Raw genomic sequence first — 12,186 nt, 5'->3', positions numbered from 1 at the left:
TTCTCTGTGTAATTGTCTCCCTTTCACTAAACCTAAACCATTTTAGTAGTAAAATATCCCTCAACTACAATTTAATTGATATACCCTGACTTTATTGGTAAACGTAAAATAAAAATTAAAGTTTAAGTTTAAGGTAAATCAACAGTAATTTCAAGATCAGTATTGAATGAGTAATGAATCATAGAGACTCCCTATACCTGGCAGAAGGATCTGATTCTATATATCCTAAACAGTGATCTAGACTTACAATTTTAATTTTTAATTATGATCACCTTTTAACAAAGAACTCTACAATTTTTGTTTTAATTCTTAAACTCCATAGATATTTATATTTCAGGAAAGTGCTAAAACATTTATTCATGATCAGCTTGTAACAAAGAACTCTACCTGAATACTACATGCCATATTTAACTTGGGTACCAGAAGGGATGATAGAATGACTTAAGGGATTTCTTACCTGGGGTACCAGAGGGGGTACTGGCATTACTCAGCGACAAACTTCCAGACTTGGGACTAGAGTTGACAGAACTGTTTTGTGACTGTATATAAACAAAACAAAAAAATAATAATAAATAAATAGAAGTGTCATTAGTTTTCATTTTAATTATACTCTTTATGATTATAAGTACAATTATTTTGTAATATATCTTTGACTTAAAGCAAATTCCTTCTATATATTGGGCCAACAAAAATAATCATATAGAAGTATAACTGAAATGATGTGAGAATTTGAAACTGATGTAAGATTTTAATTCAGAGCATTTCATAATTAGAAGTTAAAACGTCTTTAACAGAGTTGCAATCCAAACAAAAAACGTAAATTATATACAGGAAAAGTTATGATAACTTGTCTTTTGTAAGAAAATAAAAAACAGTGACAAAATAAGACTCCAAACTGATTTTCCTTAATGTTAACGAATGCTATGTGCATTATTTTTAGATTATATGAAGACCATGACATTTTACATAAACCCTTACATGGGCTGTGAGTTCCTTCCAGCCGTTTTGTCGTGATAATTCTATTTCTGCAAACATTCTATATACACTGTCGATCTGTAGTTTGATCATGTCCCAGAATCCCTGGAGATCCTCCACCTTCAATAGTTTTCTATCTTCTGATGGCTCCTGTGGGTTAAATGGTTTTAAACTTGTAACATTGCTAAAAATAAAATGTTATTTTTGCACATTCATAAAAGGAACTAAAACAAATAATGTGAATTTGCTACAAATAGTTCATATTTATATACAAGATTAAATTATCATTGTGTTTAAAGGACTAATTATACAAGATTAAGCCCAAATTGCAAAATTTCCAAGAATGCAAGAATGTCCCTTACATTTTTGTCTTTGTGAGTTCCAAGAAAGAAAGAAAAAACTGCCATTAAAGCATTACTGCTTTGTTTTTACCATACTTACTATATGTTCCATGCAGAGTTCCTGGAACTGTTTACATTTCTGGTTAACGAGTAGGTTGGCCTTCCCTATGGCTGCCCGGATCTTACCAGTGACTATAAATAGACAAGGTCAGGAATTATATATGATGAAATGTTACAGAAAATGTATATAAACAATTGAAATATGACTATCTTATAAACTGTATACCTACATCAGCACCTGGTATATGTTTTAAGTTTGGATGTGTAACATCTGTCTATAAAGACCACTCATGATCAATGGACCAAGAAAAATGGTCTTTATATAGCTAAGTGGTCTGTATACACAATTAAGGCAAAATATGTTTAAATTGACAATAAGGGACCCTGAGAAAGTGGTCTTAATAATCAATTGGTGAGCTCGAGGTGGACGCTAAGGCAGGTTTGACTGTACATGTATACAAGTTTGTTATTGTTCTCTGTCATATCAAAATTAAAGCTATGTCTATTTAATGATATTCCAACTAGAAGGTTTGAGTTAATCAACAATCAAAAATAGTGCCCAGCAACACCCCACATTAGGCCTCTCTTTCTATATTGACCTAGCTAGTGTAAGCTGAAGGCTAATGTTAGAATGCACATGTATGTCAGACACCTTATATTAATTAACCTCTTCACCACCATCGGCCAACAATAAGTCACAAATAATCTTTTATGTTTGTAACATGTGTGTTTCTCCTTGAAAAACATATCTATATATATATAAATGTAACATATGTAATGCCAGTCTTTTCAATATCAAAATTAATGTGATTAAAACATTGACATACACACTCACAGCTCCTGAAATGTTGCAAGCAATTTAATTGTTTGTTCCAAATGGTTTTTTTTTACCAAAAAAAAAGAAATTAGTTTTCTTTTGGTTGAATCATCAGGGTACACATTTTGAACTTAAAGCTGGGCAAAGCGCTATTTTAAAATGCATGCATAGTTCCTTGAGATGTATATGATTAGCTATACTTGTCCTGGATGATGTGAAAGGCATGTCAATGTAATGAGATTTGTTGACAGATTAAAATCTAAACATATCAATTTCAAATTCTATAATGATGTTCAGTCATAAAACTTTAGGACATTATACAGGAGATTGACACTAATTAAAAGTAGGCCCGAGATATATAGGCTCAACTGCTTTCTTCTCTTTTTTTATTCATAACCTACGGTTGTTGACTTTTCTATCTACACCAAGAACTTACCAGATTTACCAGATATACATATAGTAACGGCTAAACCCACTAATCATACATCATTTACATTTCTAAGATATATTGTATCAATGACCCAAGGCTTCACACAAGATGCTGATATTTTAGGTAGACCAGAGAAGTTAAACAGTTTAATATGTCATGAATTTTATATTGCAGAATTAAAATATTACAAACAAACAAACAGAACAACAGCGTAGTAAACTGTTCTCTGCTTCAAATCTGATAATATATGAACAAAATATACTAACAAAGAAATACAGTTTGTTTCAAGACCCTCAAATATAAATGAAATCTGTAGAGGACACTAGTACTTTGGAACAGGATCTGGGCCAATGAGATAAAGTACATTTTTTTCATGGTAGTGGAATAAGATGTGATGCAATCAGAAGTTACAGTAAATGCTTCATCAACATAAAATGTAGTTTTACTAGTCAAATTGTCAAAGAAAACTATATACCAGGATCAATACCAACATTAGAAGTGATGACATCAAGAGATAGACCAACAAGCTACTAATTAACTAAAAATAATCAATTAACTTTCAGATAATGGATCTCATGTATCAGTTCCCCATGGTGTTTGTCTAATAGACAAGACAAGCTGGGGTTAAGTAAGGACCAATATTCTATCACTATCCAGTTATATATGTTCCTGATGAGGTTAAGTAAGGACCAATATTCTATCACTATCCAGTTATATATGTTCCTGATGAGGTTAAGTAAGGACCAATATTCTATCACTATCCAGTTATATATGTTCCTGATGAGGTTAAGTAAGGACCAATATTCTATCACTATCCAGTTATATATGGTCCTGATGAGGTTAAGTAAGGACCAATATTCTATCACTATCCAGTTATATATGGTCCTGATGAGGTTATAAGTAAGGACCAATATTCTATACCTATCCATGCCAGTTATATATGTTCCTGATGAGGTTAAGTAAGGACCAATATTCTATCACTATCCAGTTATATATGTTCCTGATGAGGTTAAGTTAGGACCAATATTCTATCACTATCCAGTTATATATGTTCCTGATGAGGTTAAGTTAGGACCAATATTCTATCACTATCCAGTTATATATGGTCCTGATGAGGTTAAGTAAGGACCAATATTCTATCACTATCTAGTTATATATGTTCCTGATGAGGTTAAGTTAGGACCAATATTCTATCACTATCCAGTTATATATGTTCCTGATGAGGTTAAGTTAGGACCAATATTCTATCACTATCCAGTTATATATGTTCCTGATGAGGTTAAGTAAGGACCAATATTCTATCACTATCCAGTTATATATGTTCCTGATGAGGTTAAGTAAGGACCAATATTCTATCACTATCCAGTTATATATGTTCCTGATGAGGTTAAGTAAGGACCAATATTCTATCACTATCCAGTTATATATGTTCCTGATGAGGTTAAGTAAGGACCAATATTCTATCACTATCCAGTTATATATGTTCCTGATGAGGTTAAGTAAGGACCAATATTCTATCAATATCTATCACTATCCAGTTATATATGTTCCTGATGAGGTTAAGTAAGGACCAATATTCTATCACTAACCAGTTATATATGTTCCTGATGTGGTTAAGTAAGGACCAATATTCTATCACTATCCAGTTATATATGGTCCTGATGAGGTTAAGTAAGGACCAATATTCTATCACTATCCAGTTATATATGTTCCTGATGAGGTTAAGTAAGGACCAATATTCTATCACTATCCAGTTATATATGTTCCTGATGAGGTTAAGTAAGGACCAATATTCTATCACTATCCAGTTATATATGTTCCTGATGAGGTTAAGTAAGGACCAATATTCTATCACTATCCAGTTATATATGTTCCTGATGAGGTTAAGTAAGGACCAATATTCTATCACTATCCAGTTATATATGTTCCTGATGAGGTTAAGTAAGGACCAATATTCTATCACTATCCAGTTATACATGTTCCTGATGAGGTTAATTAAGGACCAATATTCTATCACTATCCAGTTATATATGTTCCTGATGAGGTTAAGTAAGGACCAATATTCTATCACTATCCAGTTATATATGTTCCTGATGAGGTTAAGTAAGGACCAATATTCTATCACTATCCAGTTATATATGTTCCTGATGAGGTTAAGTAAGGACCAATATTCTATCACTATCCAGTTATATATATTGTTCCTGATGAGGTTAAGTAAGGACCAATATTCTATCACTATCCAGTTATATATGTTCCTGATGAGGTTAAGTAAGGACCAATATTCTATCACTATCCAGTTATATATGTTCCTGATGTGGTTAAGTAAGGACCAATATTCTATCACTATCCAGTTATATATGTTCCTGATGAGGTTAAGTAAGGACCAATATTCTATCACTATCCAGTTATATATGTTCCTGATGAGGTTAAGTAAGGACCAATATTCTATCACTATCCAGTTATATATGTTCCTGATGAGGTTAAGTAAGGACCAATATTCTATCACTATCCAGTTATATATGTTCCTGATGAGGTTAAGTAAGGACCAATATTCTATCACTATCCAGTTATATATGTTCCTGATGAGGTTAAGTAAGGACCAATATTCTATCACTATCCAGTTATATATGTTCCTGATGAGGTTAAGTAAGGACCAATATTCTATCACTATCCAGTTATATATGTGTTCCTGATGAGGTTAAGTAAGGACCAATATTCTATCACTATCCAGTTATATATGTCCTGATGAGGTTAAGTAAGGACCAATATTCTATCACTATCCAGTTATATATGATGAGTTAAGTAAGGACCAATATTCTATCACTATCCAGTTATATATGGTCCTGATGAGGTTAAGTAAGGACCAATATTCTATCACTATCCAGTTATATATGTTCCTGATGAGGTTAAGTAAGGACCAATATTCTATCCTATCCAGTTATATCCGACTTAAGTAAGGACCAGTATTCTATCACTATCCAGTTTTATATGTTCCTGATGAGGTTAAGTAAGGACCAATATTCTATCACTATCCAGTTATATATGGTCCTGATGAGGTTAAGTATAAGGACCAATATTCTATCACTATCCAGTTATATATGTTCCTGATGAGGTTATAAGTAAGGACCAATATTCTATCACTATCCAGTTATATATGTTCCTGATGAGGTTAAGTAAGGACCAATATTCTATCACTATCCAGTTATATATGTTCCTGATGAGGTTAAGTAAGGACCAATATTCTATCACTATCCAGTTATATATGTTCCTGATGAGGTTAAGTAAGGACCAATATTCTATCACTATCCAGTTATATATGTTCCTGATGAGGTTAAGTAAGTATTTTTCTGATGACCAAGTAAGGACCAATATTCTATCACTATCCAGTTATGTATGTTCCTGATGAGGTTAAGTAAGGACCAATATTCTATCACTATCCAGTTATACCGTATTTTCCCTAATAAGGGCGCCGGGTGCGGGTTATTGACTTAGGGGGGCGCCGTTATTTGAGACCATTTTTTTCTGAAACTGCCGTGATTTCATAGGTTGTAAAATCATGAAGAATTGACGACGAAACGTTTATCAAATAAATTGTTAACATATTAACTAGAATATTTACAAGATATTCCATGCATTTTAAGCGTATTTATTGCATTAAATTAAAAAGATTTTAAATGCTCAGAGATCGGCAAGTTTATGCTGCGATCGTCGTGTTGTTTACAATGACAACAAAATGGCCGGACTCGGAATTTACTTTCGTTTTCAGGGGCATTATTGACGAGAAAAAACACGATTAAACTATTACAAACGATTGAATATCCGCAAATCAGTAACGATCATTGTCAAAATAAAACAAGAATACATCTAACTGGTGCACGCAATGAAAATATTGATGTTACAAATGAGTGATAACTTACACTCGTGTGACAGTGAACAGATGCACAGTCGTACTTCCTGTCATTCAATGTTACGATTTCGCCGCAATTCCATGAAAATATTCCTTAAACAAGTTTTTACACGTTCCATACGATATATATCTGTAAGTATGTATCGAGATTTCGATTTTATAAGCGACACAAAGTCGTTAAACATCATTTTATCGAGGTGGCAGTGACACGCTGATTCACTAAACACGTGACAATCAGGGGAGAAAACTTCTAATTTTCACTTTCTTTTCTTTGCAAAGGTTTTTTTTCCACAAAAAGTCGAGGGGCACCCTTATTAGGGGAGGCGCTCTCAATAGGGAAAATACGGTATATGTTCCTGATGAGGTTAAGTAACGACCAATATTCTATCACTATCCAGTTATATATGGTCCTGATGAGGTTAAGTAAGGACCAATATTCTATCACTATCCAGTTATATATGTTCCTGATGAGGTTAAGTAAGGACCAATATTCTATCACTATCCAGTTATATATGTTCCTGATGAGGTTAAGTAAGGACCAATATTCTATCACTATCCAGTTATATATGGTCCTGATGAGGTTAAGTAAGGACCAATATTCTATCACTATCCAGTTATATATGTTCCTGATGAGGTTAAGTAAGGACCAATATTCTATCACTATCCAGTTATATATGTTCCTGATGAGGTTAAGTAAGGACCAATATTCTATCACTATCCAGTTATATATGTTCCTGATGAGGTTAAGTAAGGACCAATATTCTATCACTATCCAGTTATATATGTTCCTGATGAGGTTAAGTTAGGACCAATATTCTATCACTATCCAGTTATATATGTTCCTGATGAGGTTAAGTAAGGACCAATATTCTATCACTATCCAGTTATATATGTTCCTGATGAGGTTAAGTAAGGACCAATATTCTATCACTATCCAGTTATATATTGTCCTGATGGTTAAGTAAGGACATATCTATCACTATCCAGTTATATATGTTCTGATGAGGTTAAGTAAGACCAATATTCTATCACTATCCAGTTATATATGTTCCTGATGAGGTTAAGTAAGGACCAATATTCTATCACTATCCAGTATATATGTTCCTGATGAGGTTAAGTAAGGACCAATATTCTATCACTATCCAGTTATATATGTTCCTGATGAGGTTAAGTAAGGACCAATATTCTATCACTATCCAGTTATATATGTTCCTGATGAGGTTAAGTAAGGACCAATATTCTATCACTATCCAGTTATATATGTTCCTGATGAGGTTAAGTAAGGACCAATATTCTATCACTATCCAGTTATATATGTTCCTGATGAGGTTAAGTAAGGACCAATATTCTATCACTATCCAGTTATATATGTTCCTGATGAGGTTAAGTAAGGACCAATATTCTATCACTATCCAGTTATATATGTTCCTGATGAGGTTAAGTAAGGACCAATATTCTATCACTATCCAGTTATATATGTTCCTGATGAGGTTAAGTAAGGACCAATATTCTATCACTATCCAGTTATATATGTTCCTGATGAGGTTAAGTAAGGACCAATATTCTATCACTATCCAGTTATATATGGTCCTGATGAGGTTAAGTAAGGACCAATATTCTATCACTATCCAGTTATATATGTTCCTGATGAGGTTAAGTAAGGACCAATATTCTATCAGTGGTTATCCAGTTATATATGGTCCTGATGAGGTTAAGTAAGGACCAATATTCTATCACTATCCAGTTATATATGTTCCTGATGAGGTTAAGTAAGGACCAATATTCTATCACTATCCAGTTATATATGTTCCTGATGAGGTTAAGTAAGGACCAATATTCTATCACTATCCAGTTATATATGTTCCTGATGAGGTTAAGTAAGGACCAATATTCTATCACTATCCAGTTATATATGTTCCTGATGAGGTTAAGTAAGGACCAATATTCTATCACTATCCAGTTATATATGTTCCTGATGAGGTTAAGTAAGGACCAATATTCTATCACTATCCAGTTATATATGTTCCTGATGAGGTTAAGTAAGGACCAATATTCTATCACTATCCAGTTATATATGTTCCTGATGAGGTTATAAGTTAAGGACCAATATTCTATCACACTAACCAGTTATATATGGTTCCTGATGAGGTTATAAGTAAGGACCAATATTCTATCACTATCCAGTTATATATGTTCCTGATGAGGTTAAGTTAGGACCAATATTCTATCACTATCCAGTTATATATGTTCCTGATGAGGTTAAGTAAGGACCAATATTCTATCACTATCCAGTTATATATGTTCCTGATGAGGTTAAGTAAGGACCAATATTCTATCACTATCCAGTTATATATGTTCCTGATGAGGTTAAGTAAGGACCAATATTCTATCACTATCCAGTTATATATGTTCCTGATGAGGTTAAGTAAGGACCAATATTCTATCACTATCCAGTTATATATGTTCCTGATGAGGTTAAGTAAGGACCAATATTCTATCACTATCCAGTTATATATGTTCCTGATGAGGTTAAGTAAGGACCAATATTCTATCACTATCCAGTTATATATGTTCTGATGAGGTTAAGTAAGGACCAATATTCTATCACTATCCAGTTATATATGTTCCTGATGAGGTTAAGTAAGGACCAATATTCTATCACTATCCAGTTATATATGTTCCTGATGAGGTTAAGTAAGGACCAATATTCTATCACTATCCAGTTATATATGTTCCTGATGAGGTTAAGTAAGGACCAATATTCTATCACTATCCAGTTATATATGTTCCTGATGAGGTTAAGTAAGGACCAATATTCTATCACTATCCAGTTATATATGTTCTGATGAGGTTAAGTAAGGACCACTATCACTATCCAGTTATATATGTTCCTGATGAGGTTAAGTAAGGACCAATATTCTATCACTATCCAGTTATATATGTTCCTGATGAGGTTAAGTAAGGACCAATATTCTATCACTATCCAGTTATATATGTTCCTGATGAGGTTAAGTAAGGACCAATATTCTATCACTATCCAGTTATATATGTTCCTGATGAGGTTAAGTAAGGACCAATATTCTATCACTATCCAGTTATACATGTTCCTGATGAGGTTAAGTAAGGACCAATATTCTATCACTATCCAGTTATATATGGTCCTGATGAGGTTAAGTAAGGACCAATATTCTATCACTATCCAGTTATATATGTTCCTGATGAGGTTAAGTAAGGACCAATATTCTATCACTATCCAGTTATATATGTTCCTGATGAGGTTAAGTAAGGACCAATATTCTATCACTATCCAGTTATATATGTTCCTGATGAGGTTAAGTAAGGACCAATATTCTATCACTATCCAGTTATATATGTTCCTGATGAGGTTAAGTAAGGACCAATATTCTATCACTATCCAGTTATATATGTTCCTGATGAGGTCGTCAGTCTTTACCTTCCTCTGGGACCTCATCACATTGTAGGTCGACCTCCACATGGGCACAGTGTGATGATAGACTGTTCTTCTCCAATTCTGTCAGTCGCAGGAAGTAAGCTCCATCCTGTCAAAAGTAATGAAGCAATCTTGAATCTAAACCACATAATTGAGTAAATTTGTGTAAAACTATACAGGGTAATTATAAAAGTAACATTAAAGTTTAGGGGTTGTTTTCCGTACTGGCAAAAAACATGCTAAAACCTGATAATGATTGTACACAATTGTACAATATATTATTGTATTTTCTTATACATTCATATTCAATATGGTTATTAATTCCTTATTGCATCACTTATTTTTAGCTGAGTACATGTAAAGTACACACTAAAATTTGCAACCACCCATGGCCCAGTTTCATGAACAATTCTCATATTTAAGGAATCCCTTAACTTCAAATTGTCCATAGGAAAACATTACATATTTCAAGGAAGGCTCCTTAAATCATGACTTTCCCTTAACTTTTGTAATGCTTTAATTTCCTATGAAGAATCGTAAGTTAGGAATTCCTCGAATGTTAAGGAATGTTCATGAAACTGGGCCCAGAAGATTAAGCTAACTATACATTGAGTGTGGAGACCAAACGTTTTCAGTGGTCTAATATTTATATGCTGAGTCTGATAATGGGAGGGCACATATATATACATAACATGTACTAACAGCCTAACATATAATGGTCATTGTTGCTGAAGAAATCAATAAAAGCACTACTGTTGGTATTTGTGTATACATGTATATATCACAGAGAGAGATGCTGAGTGTTTGTAGCCAGGGCAGCACAACCTATTGATACAGATGTTACACGAAAAAGCTTTCTGTTGAAATGGAAATCAGTCAACAGTTCAAATCTGTCTATAACTTCAGATCTATATGAATATGTTTGAAATGGACTAGTTTCTTCACACAATTATTTGAAATGAACATGGGTTTCCTTGCACACAAGCATTTTATCTCAACTTTGAATCAATTAATAGCCTTACACTTGCAAATGATATGGAAGGAAAAGGTTTTAGATGATCATTAAGTTTAATGTAAGTAAATATTGCAGAACTTCACATTAATGATTATACAGGATTTACATGTATTAGCACTTATCATCCATTTATCCTAAAGCAGTTATATACAATAATCATTTCAAACTTGAAATTAACAGCTGAGCTGTGTGAGAACTGAGTTGGTATACAATATAATGTATCACAATAATTGCACTTTCTTATCACATTACAACTATAGAATTTCACCTTCTCATATGTAATGGACACATCTCTCCAGTTTATTTGTGGTAGCTTTTTTGACACACCCAATCATTTATATACCGGATATATACACTGGTACAGTTTATGTTTTTTTCTTTGAAATCTAAATGAGCATTATAAAACAAAATCTTTTTTAATCTTTCTAAATACTTCTAAATGTGACAATAAACTCATTTATTTTACTGTCTGTATATATTATACTTCAGAATTGATATATCATGCACTTTTTTGTTAATTACTTTATATTATCCAATGCAAATATCTATATATATAACTAATATAACTACGGTACGATATACTTTGTGTATATATATATATCTATAATCAATTAGGTCTTTCGATCAATTTCAAAACATTATCTCCCTTGTAATTTGCCCCTTTTATGAAAACCTTGAATTTAAACATTTTACCAGGCCAAAAATACTGGTACATCAAAGGAGTTGCTCTTCTCCAACCTTAAATTAAACAACACTTTCTTTAATTTAGACCTCTTAAAATATCTTAACAACTCTAGTATTGTAATAAGTAAAGGTAGATTTAGTTAAAGTTCAGTTAGTGTGAGTTTTTACTGACCTTACAAAAGTAATGACTAATTTCGAGCGTTTGTGCTTTGTCTGAGAAGGTGTGTGAAAACTTTAATCTAACACTAGCTCTCCTGTTGTAGAATCAATAGTCATAATCTGAACATATCAAATCTCAATCCCAGAAAATCTACACATTATATGGCTGGCCATGACTCAACTAAAACCTGGCATGGTGAGAAAGTGTGTACAAAATGTACCTCTAATCATGTTCAGTCCTCAATACTTATACATAAATGATAAATACTATACACTGTGATCCTTTGTTGTTTTACATGTGTAAAAGCAGCCATTATATTAAATTGATGTGGCTTTTTTGTTTTAGA

At 32.8% G+C, this 12,186-nt stretch overlaps 1 protein-coding gene across 3 annotated transcripts in view; it reads right to left on the bottom strand.

Moving 5' to 3' along the window:
• Positions 1 to 12,186, bottom strand: part of LOC138321460 (uro-adherence factor A-like) — a 59,636-nt gene that overhangs the window by 5,902 nt on the left and 41,548 nt on the right. For all 3 annotated transcript variants that reach the window (XM_069265166.1, XM_069265167.1, XM_069265168.1), the window contains 4 exons: positions 9,985 to 10,090; positions 1,417 to 1,508; positions 979 to 1,125; positions 458 to 539 (listed from right to left, as the gene is read on the bottom strand). In XM_069265166.1, the coding sequence (XP_069121267.1) occupies positions 458 to 539; positions 979 to 1,125; positions 1,417 to 1,508; positions 9,985 to 10,090 (427 nt within the window). The remainder of the gene's footprint in view (positions 1 to 457; positions 540 to 978; positions 1,126 to 1,416; positions 1,509 to 9,984; positions 10,091 to 12,186) is intronic.

The sequence above is a fragment of the Argopecten irradians genome, chromosome 4, assembly GCF_041381155.1.
Source record: "Argopecten irradians isolate NY chromosome 4, Ai_NY, whole genome shotgun sequence".
NCBI classification, from domain to species: domain Eukaryota; kingdom Metazoa; phylum Mollusca; class Bivalvia; order Pectinida; family Pectinidae; genus Argopecten; species Argopecten irradians.
The sequence above is the reverse complement of the archived record's forward strand: the minus strand, read 5'-3'. Positions and strand labels throughout refer to the sequence as shown.